Below are 22,575 nucleotides of genomic sequence, written 5' to 3' on the forward strand. Positions count from 1 at the left end.
AATTCTTTCCCTGAAATACATGTGAACCAAAGCTCTAGTAATGCAAAAATGTAAACATTCTTTCTGACATTTCTCTAATCTGTATTGTTTGGCTCTTACATGCTTTCCTGCTTCCAAGGACTACTAACGGTGTTGACTGCCGGACCCAGCGTTCAAAGCAAGAGTCTTGAGGGGGGTGGTTGTGCCTAACAAATGCTATATGTGAGCTGAATCATTACACTCCCACGTTTCTAGAGTAAGCCTCAGTTGTTCGTTCATTAAACTGGAGATGTTTTAACTAACACGCTATGGTTTGTTTTTTTTGCATTTGTTCTCTGTATGGATACATTGCTGCCACTTGATGTAATCTGGGGCTGAGCCCTACTGTCTTTAGCTTGAGAAGCTACAAATCACTACAACAGGATTCTTATACATAGAGCCAATTAAACACCAGAGCGGTGTCTTGCTCTTGCAAGGCACCTTTTGTGAAAACAATTGCGTTACCAAACAGAAAGCACTTTTGTGTGTAATTCTCTCTTTTGGGTACAAATACATATGATCTGCAAGCAAAAACACCATACACAATTTTTATAAGTATATTTTTGAACATAGTATATATTTTTATTACATATTTGTTTAAACCACAAATGTGTTTCTTTGTACCCCTTTTTCTTGTACGTTTAAATACGTACAGTGTCCAAGGAAGTCCCCTAAACAATAGTAGTAGTAGAATTTTGGAATTTTGTAGTCACCCATAGGCAGTCAGAGCTCAATTCAGCCTGAGATTGGAAAGCTCCAGAAAGTGTTATCCCCAAAAATCAAATTTTGTTTTTCAAAATATTTTTCGTTTTTTAAAAAACATAGAAGTAAATGGAATATGCGTAGAAAACAAATTACAAGATAAACGGCTAGCCAAATAAGTTATACAATGAGTTATTAGATAAACAATGTTAGGTGTACAGAATTTTGACAGCAGTAAACACCCAATGCCAATATCATTACTAGATGAAATCAACTTAAAGTGTATTGAGAGGACTGTAGAACAATCATAGACATATACAAACAAGACATTGATGCTCCATGTAAATGACCCGTTCAAAACCCGAGGACCCCAAGGTGACCTTGTTTCAAATTTTCTACACTCATAGGTGTTAAAATCCAAGACAAAAATTACAAGGAAGAAGGGGGAAAAAAATATAAATTTTCCTTTTTTTCTCTTCCCTTCCTTTTTTCCCCCTTCCTTTCCCTTTTTAAGGAACAGATCGTTCAAGATGATACTACCCTGCCCAAATTTTATCATAATGTTCTAATGTATTTTTGTAAAAATAGTTCTCTGAGGAGGCCTGTGTTTTGATTTGGTTGGTAATTTCTTCCCAGGAGGGTATGTCATGCCTTTTCCAGTATCGAGCAATACATATTTTGCAGGCAAGTAATATGTTTACTAATAAGAAAGTTATATGTTTCATTTGAGGTAAGTCTATATGGAACAAAAATATCTGCGAGCGAAGGTCAAATTTTATATTTGTAATCTGTGTAAAGGTTGATCTCAGTTTTCTCTTCAGTTTGTTGAGAAGATGACACTCCCACCAAATGTGGGAATGTGTCCCTCTAGCTTCGATGCACTAGTTTATAATATTGTTCGTGCGGATTTAAACAGTAAACTGCTTTCCTGGTATGCCAACTTTGGGGAGAGGCCTCTATCTAGAGCTCTCTTTCCCATTTTTGAATAGCCTTTGATTTTTTGGAAGAGTGTGGAGCTTGCCAATAACTTTAGTACTTTCGAAACTATATTAGCTTGAGGAATTGCTGAAAAAAGCACATCCCATTTATCTTGTTTCCTTAATAGTTTTGACAAGAGGAAGGGTTTTATCCGTAAATAGGAAAATAGTTCCTTATAGGATAAGTTGTATCGTAATTAAATGTCTGCAAATGCAATGATTTGTTTTCGTTCTGTAAAATCTGTGAAAGTATTGATTCCGCTAGTTTTCCAATTGAGGATATTCAAATCTTGTAGATAAAAGGAGAGTATTTCAATTGGAGATAATTCAGATAGGAATGATGATAGACCCTGAGCTTTTCGAATTCTAAATGTTGATTTCAGTAGATCTTTCACTAGGGTGCTTGAGATCGCCAATTCCTTAATAACATCGTTGTTAAGCCAGTTTAATAAGAGTGGGTCTAGGCTATTACAGTTGATTTTCTCGGAATTAAACCAATCTAATTTATGTTTATTGTTTAAACCCCAAGCAAGTATGTGTGATAGTTGGCAAGCATTGTATAATCTATAAAGATCTGGATAGCCTACTCCATCCTGGGAGATGCGCCTCCTCAAAGTTTTCTTAGGAATCCTAGGTTTTTTCCCAGCCCAAACAAATGCTAAAATAGCATATCAAAATGTTTTACCATATGTTTTGAAACTGGGAGAGGTATAGTCCTAAAGAGACATAAACCTTTGTGAATCATATAAGCTTTAAGGACATTAATACGTCCCAGCCAGGAGAATATTAGCCTCACCTGATCTACCTGAGATAAAACCTGTCTGGTCTGGATGTATAAGATCCGCCCTTACGAAAAAATTACTGCAATTTTTCTGAAGCAATACTGCAGTTTTTTGAACATGAAAAAACTGCAATACTGCACTTTTACTGCAGTATTACTGCATTTGTACTTCACTGTACTGCAGTTTTACTGCAGTTATTTTTGTACGGAAGTACAAATGCAATAAAGCTGCAGTACATTGAAGTACAACTGTAGGTTTGCAATATAAAAAAAAGTGCAGTAAATGTGCAGTAATACTGCAGTACAGTGAAGTACAAATGCAGTAAAACTGCGGTAAATGTGCAGTATTGCAGTTTTTTCATGTCCAAAAAACTGCAGTATTACTTCAGAAAAACTACAGTAATTCGTAATGGCGAGACAATCCCGTTGAGTCTTTGGGCCAATATCGCCTGTCTTATTATGGGTGACCTTAACATTTCTTTAGATATATCTAACAACTCTGCTAGCTCCAAACTCCTCTCCCTGACATCCTCCTCTGGTCTTTCTCAATGGACTAATTCCCCTACACACACTGAGGGACACTCACTTGATCTGGTTTTCTCCAGAACATGCTCCCTTTCAGATTTCTCCATCTTGCCCTTCCCTCTGTCTGACCTTCTAACATTTTTTCCAGTGCTAACCCCTAGCAAAACAAACAAACACCTCATATTTGTAGGCCATTACCAGATAATACCATTACCCAATTGTCAGCCTCACTAGAACCTCTCTTATCTTCCATTTTATCCCTTTCCTGCCCAGACGCAGCAGCCTCTTGCACCTAAAAAACATCTCTCGCATCCGCCCATTCCTCACCCAAGAATCCACAAAAACTCAGGTTCATTCACTTATCATGATAAAGACCTCATCGTGAGGTCGAAACGTTGTTGTCCTTCTCCAATAAATCTGCCTGATGGAACCCTTGAGTGCCTGGAGCCTTTTTCTATTATGTTTGTCAGTTGTCACCCCATTCCCTCAAAATTGTATCGGTTTATCTTATTCTGTCAATTCTCATCTTGTCATACCCCTTGAATATATGTATTGTATTAAGCGCTGCGTAAATTGTTGGGGCTATATAAATAAAAGATAATAATAATGTTTTAGAAAACCTTTTAATATCTAGATTTATAAGTGAAATGGGCCTATAGTTAGTAACTAGAGAGGTCTGCTGGCAGCCGGTGGAGGTCTGTGCTTAAAAATCTAAAGGCTACAGTAAATTAATATTCTGTTAACCATCATTTACAATAATATTCACGGAATGAATACAGACAAAATAAGTCTATACTCTCGATATCAAAATTGTTAACATCATCATTTATACCAAAAAAATCCACAAACACATAATTTATAAAGAGGAAAGAAAAAAAATTAAGGTAAATTAAAGGTATATAATTCGTATGCAACCCTTCAAATTAAGCTTTTAAAAGTGTCAGTATCGCGTCTTGTATTAGTAATAACAAATTTAAAAGTAATAAAGTGATTTCAGAAAAAAATTGGTTGAAAAAGATTTTTCATCTATAGTTATATTATATTAAATAGCTTAAACGAGATAACAGCTGCAGTACAATAAAGTTTCGCCGACATTCATTTAGATGCAATAGTTTTCAGAAAAAAAGACAGGTATTTTTATAGGAAATCCTCAAGAATGTGGAATATTGTTCTCTCTTAGGTATGCTGTAAGGTCTGCAAATTTCTTCCTGTTAAGTCTTGTTGCCCATGAGATATCCAAGAAAGTTGTTAAGGATTCAATTTTTTTGTTCTTTTCCTGGTTTTTCCTTATTTCATTAAGAAATAAGTCTTTCATCTAGAAACTAGTAAAGCTTACTATAATATTTATTGGAATATCTTTTTGAGAGAGGTTAAACGGTTTACGTAGCCTGTGGACTCAGTTGGAAAGGGACCTGAGATTTTAGGGTCTATATAAACAGCCAGAGGTCTTTTATCTGTTGTTCTAGATTTGTGATTTCGTCAGGAACTCCTCTTATTCTCAGGTTCTTTCTTGTAGATCTATCCTCAAGATCTGCTAGTGTGTGGTCCATCTTTATAATCTCAGTATTTAAGCTTTCTTTCTGAGATTTCAAATCTTTAGTTGTGGACTGTAATACAAGAATCTCCTGGGTACGAGAGGTCAAAGTTGACTTTAGGTTACATATCTCTTCTTTATATTCTCTTAGGTTATTGTCAAGATCCAATTTAATTCTTAAATATTATGTTTCCAGTGTATTGGATGAATCATTTTAAGTTATGTATACTGGTTGGATGGGTTCCATCTTATCTAAATGATGTTCTGGTGATCAGACAAGTCAGAGGTATTAAATTGGCTCAGGTGGAAGTAAAAAGCACTATTTGGTTGAGATTTTTTGGATTTGTTAATATTTCTGGTTTTCTCCCTTTTGTCTACCTTATCTGATTTTGAACTGTATAGAAGTCTAATACAGATCTAGCACAGGTCTGGCACAAGACTAGGCCCATGTAGCAGTAAGTTTCAGTAATTTATAAATTATAGTGCTTTTCTCTTAATTTCATGTAGATTTTAGAATTCAAATTCGCAAATATAGTATGGTTAAAACAGGCTGATGAGTAGAATATTAACAGATATGAAATGGTTTATGTGAACAATTTTACTTATCTGAGTTGTTAAAGTAGTTTTGCTTGATCCTTTGTTAAATCTTTAGAACAGCTCCAATAATGGAAATCCATGAGTTATTCTTATTTTTCCAGAAACAATGAATTTCAGATGAAATGTAGCTCTGGGAGAAAAGAAAATAATCTTTAAATCTCCTGCCATCTCATATAGCCCATATAGCTCCCTTGCTCCAGCGTTGCTGATCTGTGGTTCATAGCCCAGAAAGAAACGCCAACATAGCCCCCTTAATGGCTGGCAGGCAGAATCAGTGTGGAAGGCGTTCCCCCAGGCTGTTACCGCTGTGATCGCGTGGGTTCCAGACCAGGGATTAGAGCCGGGAGTCAACCCAAGGTGGTCGGGGAGAGGAGGGCAAATGGTGGCCGTCCGAAGGAGTTACTAAGCCCCCACTATGCTTCAGCTCCGACAGAACTTCCGCCATTGAACATCCAGCCTTAGACACACTATCATCCGTCCATCATATTTTCCAACATCAAGCCATCCCTGGCCCAGGTCCTTGTGCCCTCTAGGTGCTAATTTCAAAACAGGTCCCCAAACCCTCTCCTATTTAAACCATCAGAAATCATTGAATCTTGCAGTCTTATTTTCGTGCCTATGTGACATAGTCCTCAGTGCACATTCTAAATACTGTCTTCAGTGTTTGGCCCTGGCTTGTTACTCGTTGATCTGACTACTAGTATTCTGATCTTGGCTAGAATACAGGATGAGAGAGAGCCATAATGAGACCACTATCGGTGGAACAACAAGGGTCCTGCGAGGCTCGTTTTGACAAGATGAAGCATCAGTTGGATCAATTCCCTCAGGTTTTTTGGATTTTGTTGCAGCGTACTGACCCTTCTCAACATACGCCACAGCCTGTTGCAGCACCTGTGGTCCATACCCCAGTACATCTACCCCACCTCCTCATTATGTATTGTGGGCGGTTGGGAAATGCCCGCACCTAGGCTTGGGGGACCAGCTATGAGTGTGTTGGACTTTTTTCCTGACCTTCTTGTCACCCACATGACTTTTCCTGTCTGTCTACTCTGGTCTACAGAGTCTACCATTACTGAGGTTTTTTTGGACTCTAAAGCCGCTAGTAATTTTATTGACTCCGTTTTCTGAAACCAGCATAAGATATCTACTCTTCCCAGAGCAACTCCCGTGTCTGTAGAGGCCATTGACCGTAGACCTCTTCATCCTGCATCTCAGCTTGCGTTTTCGGCTGGACTAGTACATATGGAGCAGTTGCGATGTCTTCTCATTCGTTCTCATTCTATTTTGTTCATCCTGGGCTTTCCGTGGTTGCAGTCTTGAAACCCTACTGTAGAGTACAAGACAGATTATGACCTGGAAAATCCTGTGAGACTTGCCTCCTTGGATACTACCAGTGGCCAGATTGTTCATTCTGGAGGCCAAGGCCATGGAGTCACACATTAAGGAGAATCTCAAATGAGGAGTAATTTGCCAATCTACACAACCTTCTCTCTTTGTTCAGAAAAAGGATAAAGAGTTGTGCCTCTGTATAGATTATAGGGGACTTAACAAGATCAATAGATATAACATGTATCCTATTCTACTAATTTCAGAACTTTTCAACAGACTATACAGGGCCACCGTTTAAGATGGATCTCAACCTTGTCAGGATTCGATCAGCACACAAACAAAAGACTGCTTTTAACACCTGTTCTGGACATAACACACGCATCAGGAACTGACTTCACCGGGACTTGAACTATGAGTTCCATGTTACTGGCTTTCTTTCTTACCGGTTCCCCAGCCTGTCTCACAGTTTAGCCTCTCAGTTCTGGTAACCATGAACCTACAAATCTTGTTATAATTGCCAACTCTCATCAGTTGTGTCTGACTCTCTGCCTATAAAAGCAGCTTCCTGTCACTATACCATTGCCAGAGTATTGTGGTTCCTGCCTTTATTATATCAAGCCTGCTACTGATCTCTACTGTTATCGATTCTGGACCATCTAACTACGCTTCTACATTCTATCCCAGCCTCTCAGCTCTGCGAAAGACCCGATTGCCACTCAAAGCTCAGGGGCTCAACCAACTGGGTAACGAATTGTTACTTCTGGCAGAAGACCTTGCTGATCTGGCTTCTGGACTCCAAAACCTACATCAGTATCATTACAACATGGTTATGTTGTTTGACCTATGCAACGCCCCTGCGGTCTTCCAAGAATTCATTAATGACTGTTTCAAAGATTTCCTTCAGCAGTTTGTCGTGGTTTATCTGGACGACATCTTCATTTATTCGTCTGTTCTTTTGACTCACGGATAACATGTCTGTTGCATCCTAGCATGACTCCGACAACACAGACTATATGCTAAACTGGAGAAATGTGCTTTTGAGGTAAGGTGGCATTCTTATGATATGTCATAACCCCGGAGGGCTTTGAAATGGATCTGTCCAAGGTACAAGCCATCATGCTTTTTTGGGATTCACTAATTACCACAGACGATTCATCCATGATTACTCCAAGGTTGCCGCACCCCTGACACCCTTAACTAAGAAGGGTGCCAATAAACGGGAATGGTCATCAGATGCAGTTTCAGCCTTTTTGCGCCTCAAGAACAAGTGTATCACAACTCTAGTATTGAGACATTCTGATCCACAGTTACCCTTTGTCCTATAATTTGACACATCAGAGTCCGGGGATGGAGCAGTTCTTTCCCAAACAGCCTTATACAGTGGTCCTTTGCATCCTTGTGGTCATTTTTTTAAATGATTCACCCCTGCAGAAAGAAATTACGATGTCAGTAAGAAGGAGCTACTTGCTGTCATACTTTCCCTGGTGGCATCTGCTGGAATGAGTCCAGTTTCCACCTTGATTCTGACTGACCACAAGAATCTCCAGTATATCTGGCTTGTCATATTACTATATGTGACCTCTGGTATCCTGACCCTGGCTTGTCATATTACTATCCGTGACCTCCAGTACCCTGACCCTGGCTGTGTTCAGCAGCTTCCCATTACACCTCCTGTTTAACCGTGCTTAGGACAATCCACAAAGCGTCCTATTATCTGCCTCAAGGTCTCTCAGAGAGTGTTCTGTGTTATCATGCCAGTTCATTCCTGCAATCTGGGTTCCTCCTGGTATAAATATAAGACATCTTACTCCAACCTCTTCCTTCGGCCCCACGGGCTCACATACCTATGGGCTTTACTGCTGATCTGCCCAATTTGAAGGGTCATACAGGGATATTTGTGGCGGTGGACCACTTTACAAAAAACTACCCAATGCTTCTGCATTAGCCGATGTCTTCTTCCAAGAGGTGGTTCATTTACATGGCTTGCCCACCGAGATCATTTCTGACAGAGGAATACAAGTTATAGCATGATTCTGTTATTAAGAGAACAGACAGAGGTGCCTGGTGCCTGGGTTTGGCATGTTGCAGACAGAGTGGATAGCTTATTGGAAGGAGCTGGTAAGGATCCAGCTGTCTTGATGCACCCATCAAGACATCGGCACCCATGACATTGTAAGAGGAAGATGGAGAGTCCTAAAAGGTAACGGGAAAGTAAAACAAGGGTTAGTTAGATTAAAAAACAAAAGAAGGAAGGTATGTAGAAGAGGATAAAGGTCTATCCTCTTGCTGTTGTACAGAGCACTGGTGGTACCTCACTTGGAGTATTGTGTACAGTACTGGAGACCGAATCTCCAGAAGGATATAGATAGGGCTACTAAAATGGTTCATGGATTACAGGATAAAATTTAGCAGGAAAGGTATCTTAACCTATATAGCCTGGAAGAAAGACGTGACAGGGGGGATATGAGAGAAACATTTAAATACTTAAAGGGAATCAACACGTGGAAGAGAGTTTATTTAAAAGGAGAAATACTACCACCACACGAGGACATAGTCTTAAGCTAGAGGGGCAAAGGTTTAAAGGTAACATCAGGAAATATTACTTTAAGAAAGGGTAGTGGATGCATGGAATAGCCTTCCAACAAAAGTGGTAGACACTGAAGACATTTAAGCAAGCATGGGATAGGCATAAAGCTAAGCTAGATATAGCATAAGGCCAGGTACTAAGGAAAGTATTCAGAGGTATGGGCCGAATGTTTCTTATCTGCCATCACTTTCTATGTTTCTATGTAATTTCAGGTGTAAAATAAAAAAAATGGACCTGCAATGTAGTATTATCTGAGACAAGTGTCATGTGCTACACCAGAAAGACAGCGGGAGATTAGACAGCGGGAGATTTTGCTTTGGGGTATGATCTGTATAGTCGTGATGGATTACACCTGAATGCAAGAGGGTCAAATGTGCTTAGGAAGAGGATAGCTAGACAGTTGGAGGAGATTTTAAACTAGGAATGGGGGGGGTAAATACCAGGCTAGACAGTATAGAAAGGGAAAGTGCTTTAGTTAGTAGTCATGTGGGTGGATCTGTGGGCTTGGTTTGTACAGATAATAAGAAGAAGCATATATTTTGCCCCCCAAAACAAGGACAAAAAAGCGCATGCAGCATATGTGTTAATTGACAAGCTAAAAGTCATGTCTACAAATGCTCGCAGTTTAGGGAATACGATCCATGAACTTGTGTCAGTAATGGCAACTTAGAAAAATAACTGGGATGTAACAATACCGGGGTACTCTTTATATAGAAAAGACAGAAAGAGCAATAAGGGGGGGGGTGGCCCTATAAGTGAAATATAACATAAAATCTAATCTAACACAAGTTGGTGAGGAGAACATACAGTCAGTTTGGGGTACATTACAATTTGGTAAAAGTACAGGTACAGTAACTTGTAGGTGTGATTTATGGACCCCCTGGACAAGTAGAAGAGCTAGATAATCTACTAATTGAGGCCATAGCTAAAATGACAGTGAAGGGAAAAGTTATAATCATGGGTGACTTTAATCTTCCTGATGTGAACTGGAAAACCAAAGTAGCTGGCTGTGCCTGAAGTGCACATATTTTAAACTCCCTACTGGGAATATCTTTAAAACAAGTAGGTGAGGAGCCAACTTGTTAGGACGCCACAAATGAGCTTTGTTAATGGATATTTCTGTAGGTGAAAATCTGACGTCCACCAGACCTTAAGGTTTTTCTGGAAACACATATACCAAGTGCTGAGATCTTTGAGCCTGGATCATAAGACTCAATTAAATGTGTGTTACTCCAAGAGTGATACATCCTGAGTTTTACCAACATGTCTATACTACGTTGCTTTTTATTTTTTGTTGCATATGTATCTTTGGCGAGTGATCAGTCTTGGCGATGTATATATCGTTTTATCTTAGAGATAAGCAAATTTGTTTTCGGATACCCAAGATGGCTAGGAGACTTGATGTATCTGAACTAATGTGGTAGACTTTTAGAATTTTGGAGTCAATTTCAAAATAGGTACCAAAATCTTCCATTTCCTATTAACTATCAGAAATAATTGAACCTTGCCCTCTGATGGTCATGCCTATGTTACATTCTGATTACAGTCTTCAGTGTTTGACCCTGGCTAGCTTACTCGTTGACCCTGATTGCTAGTGCCCTGACCTTGGCTTGTCTTCAATCTTGAATCTAACTCTCCTTGCGTGACAGAAACATACTTATTAATTAATAACAATCGTATATGACTATTAGTTCTACTTACTTTTTTGTCTTCTTGGATGGATCGGCAACATGATAACCTGGCTTGCATTTATATTTGCAATAAGACCCCACTTTATGGCCTCCTGATTGACAGCGTTTGGTCTGCAGGACAGCGTCAGGCAATGGAGGAGGAGTCAAACACATGAGCTCACAGAAGGCTTCAGGAAAAGACCACAGTCCATCTTCTAAACAGTTCAACATATTATTGGTTCCTAAAATACAAATGTGGAGAAGTACAGTGGCAAAAGTCCATTTTTAGATCAAAAGGAAACGTCTTCATCTTCATCACTTTATTTTTTAACTTTCTATTTCCTCTTTTTTTCTTGTTTGTCCCAATACAGAAAAAAGTTAATTAGCTATGTTTATATAAACATATAAATAAGCAGAATACTGTGACACATATATACCTAGGGATGTAGGCATAGTTTGAAAGAGCAGGATAGTTTTGCCGTATATAAATACTGTATACTTCCACAAATACCGACCAAACATCCTAAGCTCTGATAAAAGAGGGAAATTCGGGGAGAAAAGAGGGTATGGCAAGGGGGCAGGCAGATGCCTCTAGACTGGTGAGATTTAAGAATTTTGGGCCACTACTCTCTAAATGTGCTTAGGACAGGGCTGATCTGTATCAAATGTAGCTAAACATGTACCGAAAAAACAAAAAAAACAAAATTAGGTATTCTAAAAACTGCAGATTAGTAGGAATGAAACAATATACAAGTTTTTAATTAGGCATGTAAGTATATTACCGCAACATAGGAAAAAAAAATAAAAAAAAAATCCTCAGTAGAGTAGTTGTCACTGATGAGTTGCGTCCATATTGTTGTCCTGTGTCATGAATTTATTTTCAACTTTTAAATAGAATTCAGAAATAAAGGTGGTTTTAATACCACGGATGGTCCCTCTCATCTTCTCCATGGTATCTTATGGAGAAGGGCAATCAACTAGAAAGAAGCCTGCCTTGTTTTCTTAAATGGGGATCGTCACAACCAATATTTATTGTATGCGGCTGTCTGCTAAAGAGGAATACATGGGAGATACAGTGTCATTTTTTAATGTATCTTCTTAGGAACAGAATTAAAGCATGGTGTTCCCACATAAGCCATTTAAGGGACAAAGCTGGTAGCCTCACAAAAGCTCCTTGCATCCAACTGGATAAACAAGAGGCTAATTAACCAGAGTGACTTAAAAAATAACATTTATTGAAACAGTTTACATTAAAGCTGTTCTTACATGGATTGCATCTTAACAAAGTGCCTAAGCCTCCTAATCGTTGCAGTCAAGTAGTGCCACAAGCCAGCATGCTATACTATTGTTAGAACAGTAGCAGCCTTATTCCAGAGTATTGGTACATTTGACCATCACACCAACAGTGACTTATGACATTACATTCTAAATACATATCATTAATATGTAGTTGGTTCCCCTTTGCAGCTATAACAGCTTCCACTCTTCTGGGATGCTCAAACAGAGCAGAGAGTGGGACACATTCCAAAACGCTTAATGATAATCTTAAACAGACCACTCAGCTTTACATGCAAACCCTCTTGGAGGACGGAGGACACATAATACAGACATGCAATGTGCCATGACATCTTAGACACCTATCTACAGTAAAAGAACGCATATATACCTAGCGCACCCTATAAAAAGGTTCCACCCCAACTACCAAAGAAGAACTGTGTACAGTGTTCCGAATGTACTTCTAGACTCTTTTACAGGCTACCCCAGATAACAAGGATTAGGGAATCACCCTTTTTAGGAAAGCTAACAGCCAACAGCTTAGAAACAGCCAATTTAACAAATAAGCATTATTTCATACTTCAACAGAGGACGGGGTCAAAAGGAACATATGGTCTCTGTTCTCACGTAAGACCCCATGGCCAAATGTGGGAGAGGGAGGAGACTACAGTGTTGACTTATTTGTATAAAATTGACCTTAAAAATTATCCATTGGCATTCACAATAGCTTGCATGATAGTAATTTTAAAACCCAACAAGGATCCAGATAAAGACCATTCAGATTGCCCTATAGTGCTGCTAAATCAAAATGTTAAAATACTGCTCTTCCATATATTTCTGCCCTCATAAACAAATACTCTCCTACTTGATCCGTACCTTCTTCCTATGGGCTAAGGCTTTCCTCCTCACTTATCACCTCTTCCTTTTCCCATCTGCAAGATTTCACTAGGGCTGCCCTATATCTCTGGAATCTACTTCCACCAAAACTTTAGCATTCACCCTCCCTCCCAAGAAACATCTCAAAACCCACTTCTCCGGAAAAGCATACCATCTAAGCTGAACTGCCCTGTCACTGATGCAACCCTACACTACCTCTCACCCTTTCTCTGTGCCCTATGTTTGTCCTCACCCCATTCCCTCAAGATTGTAAGATTGCGAGCAGTGCTCTCTTCACCTATTGTATCGGTTTATTTAGTCCGTCAATTCTCATGTTGTTATACCCCTTGTATTATATGTATTGTTGAATGGATTAGGCAGTGGCTGAGTGACAGACAATAGAGGGTTGTAGTCAATGTAGTATATTCGAAATATGATATTGTACTTGGACCCATTCTCTGTAATATTATTTTTATTAGTGATATTGTAGAAGGAGGAACTAATTATTTAACACTTCCTATTATACATATGTTTTTTACATATAACATTCAACAACACATACACAATAGTAAGTGATATACTACCTCTGAGCTGTGCAGGGGGTCGACACTGAAACGAGCACTGTTTTCCATAAGTGGTTCCTTTGGGGCAGTAGAAAGATGCAGGGTAAATATGATTCTTATCAGGGAAGCCACAGTCCACAGGTTCACAGGTCACCTGCTTGTTCCACTTGCCATTTCTGCAAGTTATATTTATATGGGAATCAAACTGGAAAAGAAACCATGCCACGTCACCTAAGAAAACCAAATTCTTAAACATCCCTAACATGTTATATAAACAGTCAGTTTAATTTGTAGAATATTTGGTATTGTGTATTGAAATACAGTATATGGACAAAAGTATTGGGACACCTGACCATTAAACCAACAGGGACGTTTATAACATCATATTCTTAATACATAGACATGAATATGTAGTTGGTCCTTTGCACAGCTTCCACAAGATTTTGGAGTGTTTCCGTGGGAATTTTTGCCCATTCATCCAGTAGAGCATTTGTGAAGTCAGACATTGATGTTGAATGAGAGGCAGTGGCGACTCTAGAAACAATATATAGGGGGGGCACACAAGATACCACAGTCAAACTGGGGGGGGGCATTAATAATTTCCACCATTAAATCATACCACTAAAAAAACATTTATACCATATTGGCCCGAAGATAGGCCGCACTTTTTCTCCCCACTTTAAGTCTTTAAAGCGGGGGTGCGGCTTATATTCAGGGTCTAGCGCCCAACGCCTGGGACATGCAGTTCCGGGCTCCGGGCAGGCAACAGGGTTAGGATACTCTCTGATACGCTCACACAGCCTCCCCTGCCAGCACTTCCCACGGAGGGAGTGCCGGCACGGGAGATTGTCTAAGCGCATTGCGCAGATGTTCACCGGCTGCAGCGATGCACGTGTAAACAACCTCCGCTGCCGGCACATCTGCACGATGTGCTTTAACAATCTCCCTTGCCGGGAATTCCCACAAGGGGAGTCCCGGCAAGGGAGATTGTTAAAGCACATCGTGCAGACGTGCCGGCAGCGGAGGTTGTTTACGCGCATCGCCGCAGCCGGTGAACGTCCGCACGATGCATTTTACCTCGGCCCCCAAGACTTACCAGAGCAGACTCCCGGGTGTCTTGCAGGGCTGGCGGGGTATATCTACGCAATACGCGTATACAACTTCCGGTGCCGGGAAGCCTGAAGCCACAATTTAGTAAACAACACAATACCTTAACTTTTGCACTAAATGATTTCAGGGCCTAACATTAGATCCTGCTGCTGATATATATATATATATTAGCCCCTGCTGCCCATATATATTAATATTAGCCCCAGTTGCCGATATATATATTAATATTAGTCCCTGCTGCTGATATATATATATATATATATATATATATAAATATATATATATATATATATAAATATTAGACCCTGCTGCCGATAGCAGGTATAGATCAACATATTAACATACAAACCCAGCTTTGCATGTATAGATCAACTGAAACTCACTTGTGATCTCAGCACTGAAGGTATATATCAAATAAACAGAATCAGACATACAAATCCTGTATTTGCAGGTATACAATAATAATATATGAAACGTAGCATTGAAGGTATAGATCAAATAAATACATGGAAACAGCATTGCAGGTATTAATCAACTGAACAAGACATGCAAACCCTGTACTTGCAGGTATACATAAATAATGTATGGAAACACACTGTGGTAACATTGGCTACCACAGTGATCATTTAGCTAGAATACTAAAACTTTTTTTTTTTTTTAAGTTAAACTAGTTTATGTTTAAATAATTTAATTTGGGGGTCTCTAGGCAATTTTGATCTTTTTTCATCTATTTTTTTTACTTTTTTATTTTTTTAACTTAATATTTTTTATTCTTTTTTACATAATATAAGGTGATTGCCTTTCCAACGGTATATGTTGGGGGTCTGTAGCTGCTTAGATGCCTGAGATACAGCCCCCATACCTCTTTAACTGACAATTGTCAGTTGTTAATAAAGTTGCGCGGTGACGTCATTGCGCGAGACGTCACCGGGCGGATCGGGTGGCCCCGGTGATGCCCTTCAGTTTGAGGGGCAGATCACCGGGGCAGATCAAGGTAGGGTAGTGCTAGCGACGGCTTTGTGCCGTCGTTAGCACCTGACTGGGACTGCTAGCGACGGCACCATGCCGTCGTTAGCAGTCAAGGGGTTAAAGTCCCATTCCGAGACTGTCCTGGGTAGTTCCAAATTCGGCGGGGGGGCAACGGGGGGGGCAAGGAATAACCTAGTAGCCCCCTGTAGCGATGCCACTGATGAGAGGCCTGACTCACAATCTCCGTTCCAGTTCCAGTTCCCAAACGTGTTCAGTGGAGTTGCGCTCAGGGCTCTGTGTGTGCCAGTCAAGTTCTTCCACACCAAACTCATCAAACCATTTATTTATGTGTCCTTGCTTTGTGCACTGGGGTACAGTCATGCTGGAATGGAAAAGGGCTTTCCCCAAACTGTTCCCCACAAAGTTGGCATTGTCCAAAATGTCTGGGTATGTCCCCTTCAGCATAGAAAGATCTTTAAGGACAATGCTCTATGTGTTTAGAATGCAATGTCATAAAAGTCCCCGTAATGGTCAGGTGTCCCAATAGGTGTCCATATAGTGTATGTCATCTACATAAAAATGACATCAGTGACACAACGTTCAAATCCCAAATGACATCAACAGCACTGAAAGATGATGTTGAAAGTAAAATTGTGATATTTTTAATTAGGTAGTATTGAACTCCTTAAGGACCAACACTGTTGTTTTACATGTTTTTACACTTAAGGACCAAAGTATTTTAAGAAATGATGCTCTACCTTTGTTCAACTGTGATTTGCTACTATCTGATTTAGCGTACCCCACAAATTCTATGACTTGTGCATTCAGAAAACGAAGGCTAATCCTCAACGAAACTGCCAAAAGCAATGTGCAAATTTCCTGAAGTTTCAGTAGGATTCGTCCATTCATTGGACTGCTGCAATTACAAGCTATTTTGATTAGGTAAAGTGGGAAGGGACAGTGTAGGAGATTAAATATCCATGCCCCCCGAGAGTCCCGATTTTGGGACTCTGTCCCACTGTCCTGCCTGTCCCTACCTCTGTCCCACTTTGCTAGGGCTGTAGGAAGGGTGGGACGAGAGAGGCACTCGACTTGGGAGCAGCTGCGAGGGGGTGCACAGCCACCCGATCAGCAGTTGCAGCCTGCAGGACTGGTTGGGAAGATCACAATCCCCCCTCTAACCGGACCAACATTAGGGAGCACAAAGTCTGTCACTTCAAACCTTGGCTCCCTAATCACTACATGCCGGCAATTGATGCAGAGCGCTAGGATATGACGTGGTACCCGCACACTCTGCACCAAAAGCCGACACATAGTGATGAGGGAGCACCAAAGCAGAAGTCTGGAGTGACAGAGCTTGCGCTCCTACGACTGGATGGATAGAAGATGAGAAAGTTAAGACATTGTAAGAGGGTGTGAAGGCAGTGTATTTGTATATATGTGTGTGTGTGTGTGTGTGTGTGTGTGTGTGTGTGTGTTTGTAAGCTTGTGCGTATGGGCAGTGTAGGTATGTGTATGTGTATGTTTATGAGCAGTCATGTGTCAGGGCAGTGTATGTGTGTTTATTGGCAGTTGTGTGTTAGGGCAGTGTATGCGTATATGTATTTGTGTGTTTATGGGCAGATGTGTCTAAAGGCAGTGTGTAAGGGCAGGTGTATGTAAGGGCAGTGTAATGTGTATAGGCGTGTTAATGGCCAGGTATGTGTAGGAGAACTGTAGGTAGTTGTAAGCTGGTGTGTGTATGTGCATATGCGTGTAAAGGCAAGGATGTGTAAGGGCAGTGTCAGGATCCATTCAGGCTGTGGAACTGCTTCTCTCTAGTGTCCCCCTGTCTCGCTAGAGTTCTTCTCGTCTCGCTAGAGTTCCCCCTTGGCTGTAATCCATTCCTGGATTTCCACATGCTCTGTTCTGTGCTTCTGATTCTTTGATGCCAGTTCTGCTCTTAGCTTCAGCTCCTGTTTCCTTTATAATGTGTGCCCCACCAGTTTGTTATGTTTGTCTCAAAGGTATGTCCTTCTTGGTTTTGTGTTTAGATTCAATGTTTAGTTTCAGTTTATTAGTAATTCATGAGGCAGGGTTCAGGACCCACCGAATACTTTTGAATACAATTGTTATCAAATAGTCCAAAGCTAGTTCCTGTATTCATGTTTGTCTGTTTCTTTTGTACCTTTCCCCATCCATGAATCATCTGAAGATTTCGGTTCCTCTCTCCTCTCCCCATGTTCCAGTTAAGATATCCTATCCTTGCTTAAAGGAGAAGCGTCTGAGGATCTCGGCTCCTCACTCCATCCCTTGTGTTCCTTGTTCCCATTCCTTTGTTGTGTATAGAATTATGTTCTATTAGCGAAGAAGCCCAAGCAAGGGCCTCATCTCGGAGCAGGTTAGGAGTTCTTAGGAGGTTTTCCTCCCCGCTGTCTGTCAGTTTCAGAAATAAGAACTGCAGGAGCTGCCACTGAGGGTGCTGACAAGGGTGATGGACCCGGGGTGGTTAAAGATCTGAGTAACTCCATAATAGTGTCCACCATTTGTTCCAGCGACTAAAGATGAGAAGCATGCAATGCCAGCACCTGATCTTGGTGGACTTGATGAGAGGAAACATGTACCAAGTCTGCAGGGTCCATGGTGTGGCCTTTGATAATATGTCACGGCTAGAAGATCAGCAGTGCAGGACTTGGTATAAACCACCAGGTGAATATGAAAGGCAGGAACGCTGAGAGAATCTGGATCAGATAAACGTTCAGAAGACGTAGTCTTTACACGAAGCCGAGGTCAAGGATTAGCGAGGACAGGATAATCAAACAAGAAGCTGAGTCAAACGCAGGAGACAGAAAGGCATGTCAAAACAAGCCAAGGTCAGAACCAAGGAATCAGTAGTTTATTATACACGCCCAGATGCACAAGGCACTATCACAGGCACTGATACAGCATAAGAACCATGTTTAAATAGTCCTTGCAATTGAATTTCCCTCCCAAGATCGAAATGGAGGCTTGACGCATAGGTTAATGTCCCTTTAATAGGCTGTACGGATCCTGGAGAAAATGCGATTCCATCGAGCCGATATTGGCCACACAGCAGGCGCTTGCCTGATAGTACCAGAGACCATGCGGTCGGAGGATCCTGGCGGTGGCTGCTGGCATTGAGGGACCTCGGAGTGGCGGCGGTTCGGGCGGGTGGAAGGTAAGTTGTCACACTGAACCCACACAAGTTATATATTGTTTATTTTCAGGATAAAAAGGGCTTAGATTTTGATTGCATCATATCATTTATATGGTATATGGTATTTTTTTTGTAAATTATAGGGCAATAAGTACAAGTAGCATTTTGCTATCTCAAAACCAATTTTTCCATATCTGGTCATTCTGCCCCATGTGCTATTTGGGACAACTGTGAAGTTTAGACAACTCAAGGTATTTCAAATGCTGGTATTTTAACCTATTCCATGTACTAATTCTACCACACTTTGTCAAACTTTGTGGCAGTAATTTATTTTGTGGGTTTTTTTAGGATACAAATTGTACTTCAGGTGTGAATTTACAGCTCCTGTTATATGTCACTACTGTCACACAACACCCCAATATATGTTCAGCAACGTCTCCTGAGTACAGTGATACCACCCATGCATGGGTTAGCCTGGCTGTTTGGGGGCAAATGGGCCACATTTGGAGAAAGTATATTTTTCAATCTGTCAGATCACAGCACTATGAAGACTAACAACCTGACCAGCTGCATCTTGTTACCTGGGTACAGCCCCCTCTTTAATACCTGCTAATTCCACCATTCTGGGCCTTTGCATTGCAGTATCTGCCTTCTGTTGTAGCTGTGTGTTTGGGCATTGTTGCGTTTAAAACAGTTATTTAAGGCAGCAGACTGCCTACCTTAAGCTAGAGTACCATATTTGCTCGATTATAAGACAACCCTGATTATAAGACGACCCCCCAAAATCTGAATATTAATTTATGAAAAAAAGAAAAAGCCTGAATATAAGATGACCCTATAGGAAAAAAGTTTTACCAGTAAATGTTAATTCATGTAAACTATGTGAACAATTTTGTTTTAATAAAAGCTATGATTGAGAAAAATATTTTGTTTTTATTTCCTTTTTTTTCAACCTGCCCCCCCCAGTTATGCACATCTGCCCCCTGGCTTGCCACTCTGCCCCAGAAATGCCTTACACCCCCTATATGCCACTGTGCCCCATGATATGCCTTTTAACCCTCTAAATTCCACTGTGCCCCATGATATGCCTTTTTGACCCCCTATGTGCCACACTCCCTCCAGAATTGCCTTATACCCCTATATGCCACTCTGGCATTTAGGGGGTTAAAAGGCATATTATGGGGCAGAGTGGCATATAGGGAGGTATAAGGCATTTCAGGAGGCAGAGTGGCGTATAGAGGGTTAAAAGGCATTTCTGGAGGCAGAGTGGCATTAAGGGGGTTAAAAGGCATTTCACAGAGCACTCTGCCTCCAGAAATGCCTTATGCCTTATATATTAACACTCCCTCCCCCTCCCTCCTCCACGGGGAACTCTGATCTCTGACAGCCGGGGAAGGTCTGCGCGATGGACGCAGACAACCCCCGCTGCTAACCGCACCTCCTCCCGGCTGCAGCGGAAGTTGCGTAAGCGAATCGCGTAGAGCTCTGCACGCTGCCCGGACTTAGCACTGGGGACTCAGAAGTACCGGTAAGTTGGGGGGGGGGGAGAGACAGGCGGATCCAGGTCCCCTGCATCGCTGCGGGGGATCTGGATCTTAGTCTCATAGGCAGACCTTGTTGAGGTCTGATTATAAGACGACCCCGATTATAAGACGAGGGGTATTTTTCTGGAAAATACCTTGTCTTATAATCGAGCAAATACGGTAATTTTTGTTGCTCTGGTGAAAGGAAAATGCCTGCAACCATCAGGTTTGCGTCTGTTAAGGATGGGAGACTTCAAAACATCTACTGCCTGCAAGACCAAGTTAAAGGTACATATATAGTAACACTACTGAACATCGGTGTGTGTCACAACAATTATAAGAAGCTCAGGGGAAAGAAAGATGACCCTCGATTGGATGGACTCTGCTTTATGTCGCTGTATGGTGGTGAGGAAATCCCTCTTACTGTTCACATGTATAACCCATATGTGTTTGATGAAGCTATCATTGCCTGGTTATATCGCTATTGTAATAAAGTATCTAACCCACAGAAGGAACGGAATGAGATGGGGATTTGGAATGGGAAGAGGAGGTTCCTCCAGTTAAAAGAGCACATTGAAGGGGTCGGTGGAATAGTGCATTCCCCCCTCCAGAGTTTCTCCATCGGTAGCAACAGAGTATACTGCTTCTACCCGGGGATGCCATTACTGTGCAGGAGGTGCGGAGGCTATGGGCACACTCAGGCGACCTGCCCTGCCGAAACTAGGCCCCTGTGGAGAATGGGGCCACCTCACCACTAGCTGTGCAACGGATGTGGCAAGACAGACCATGTGTATAAGGACTGTCATAGCAAGCCCCGGCGGTCCTGGGCAGATATGGCTGGAAATTAGATCCAGCCCTCCTCAACAGCTGACCCAAAGGAGCCTGTGAAGTTGATGCCGCCACTGAAAGAAGGAAGGAAGAAGGACTGGACTGCTGGGCCCTCTTACTGGTCCGGGTCAAATGATAACAAAGCCGCTGGGGTTGGAATCCTTTTTAAGAACAAAAATGTGGTTTTAAATTCTATTACTGAAATTGCTCCCGGGAGAGCAGTTTTAATTAGACTTGGGCACCAGGGGGCTCTTCGTGTTCGTCTTCGTGCTCGTCTTCGGGGTGAAAAAAATCTTTGTATTCCGCGAATATTCGCCTGTTCCTGTCTTCTCTTCGGGCGAATATTCGTGGACATTCTTCGTGTTCGTTTTTTCTTTGTTTTTTTCCAGTTAAGGGATTAATACGGGGTTAACGCAGCTCTGGCGCCAGGAGTTTAAATGTACGTATGAGCAACTCTATTGGTCGTCAGCAGGGGGCTTGTCTGCCATTGCTTGTACGGACATTTAACTGATAGAACAGGGAGACCAGTGGGATCTGCCGGGTAAGTTGCAGCATTGGGGTTAACTTTTTAACTTTTATTAGGGGTTAACTTTTTTTTAAAGGGTTAAGGGGCCGTGCGAGTGAGCCTATTGGTCGCTTGCACGGCCCTTTAACCTACGGATTTCCGCTCCCGTTATCTAACGCATCGAAGGGGTTAACGGGAGTGGAAATCCATAGGTTCGCTGTCAGGGGTTACAACTTACAAAGGCCGTGCGAGTGAGCCTTTGTGAAAAGTGAATGGCAGTACTAACACCTAGCACCTAATACATTAATACATTTCTTCACAACCCAGATAATCAGCCTTCTTCCCACACCAGGATGTCCAGCTGGCATTTACAGTTCTGAGTCTCTGTGTGGGAAATGTGGTAAAACATAAAATAGGGAAAATCAGTAAAAAGTGGGTCCCTGTAACCACTTCCCCAAGAACAGAACCCCTTCTAATGTCAGGGCCCATTGTCAACAGGCAGGAGGCTAGCCATCAGTCCCCTCCAAAAGCCCCAGTGACGGAAGGTTCCGTCGCATTTCTCCCCCTTCCGAATGGGAAGAGACCACCAACGGGTAGACTCCATGGTCAGTCAGTTCACTTGGCCCATCAATGCCCTCCTGAAACTGATGCCCCAAACAATCTGCCCTTTCAAGGGGGCACCGCCTGACCTCTGCCTCTCCAGAAAAATACAACTGCCGCTGGAGAGAAGTGCCAGGGTTGAGGATCTGAGCCAGCCACCCAGCATTTCTGGGGACTACAGGTGGCGACCACAGTCTCATCCACCAGTATGGGATACATGTCCCGCAGTGCAGGTAGAGAGGGGCTGTCCTGCCTCTCTCCAGTTGCCAATAATCCCCACAGGACAGAAGTGCAGACTGCTCCTTCTTCTTGGAGTCCACTCAGCCACTGGGGAGTGATGCCACCTGCACCCTCTCCCTGGTGCTCTGGCTGCCGCTGGGGAGATGGACCGACTTCACCATCTCCCTGGAGAACACTCAGCCACTGGGAGGTGATGCCACCTCCATTCC

General features: G+C 41.8%; 1 protein-coding gene across 1 annotated transcript in view; it reads right to left on the bottom strand.

The window, feature by feature from the left end:
- PAPPA (pappalysin 1) overlaps window positions 1-22,575 on the bottom strand; it is a 492,315-nt gene that overhangs the window by 126,592 nt on the left and 343,148 nt on the right. Inside the window, exons 15-16 of the mRNA XM_053473077.1 lie at window positions 13,456-13,639; window positions 10,752-10,962 (exon numbers count right to left, since the gene is read on the bottom strand). Coding sequence (XP_053329052.1) covers window positions 10,752-10,962; window positions 13,456-13,639 — 395 coding nt within the window. The remainder of the gene's footprint in view (window positions 1-10,751; window positions 10,963-13,455; window positions 13,640-22,575) is intronic.

The sequence above is a fragment of the Spea bombifrons genome, chromosome 8 (assembly GCF_027358695.1).
Source record: "Spea bombifrons isolate aSpeBom1 chromosome 8, aSpeBom1.2.pri, whole genome shotgun sequence".
Lineage (NCBI taxonomy): Eukaryota > Metazoa > Chordata > Amphibia > Anura > Pelobatidae > Spea > Spea bombifrons.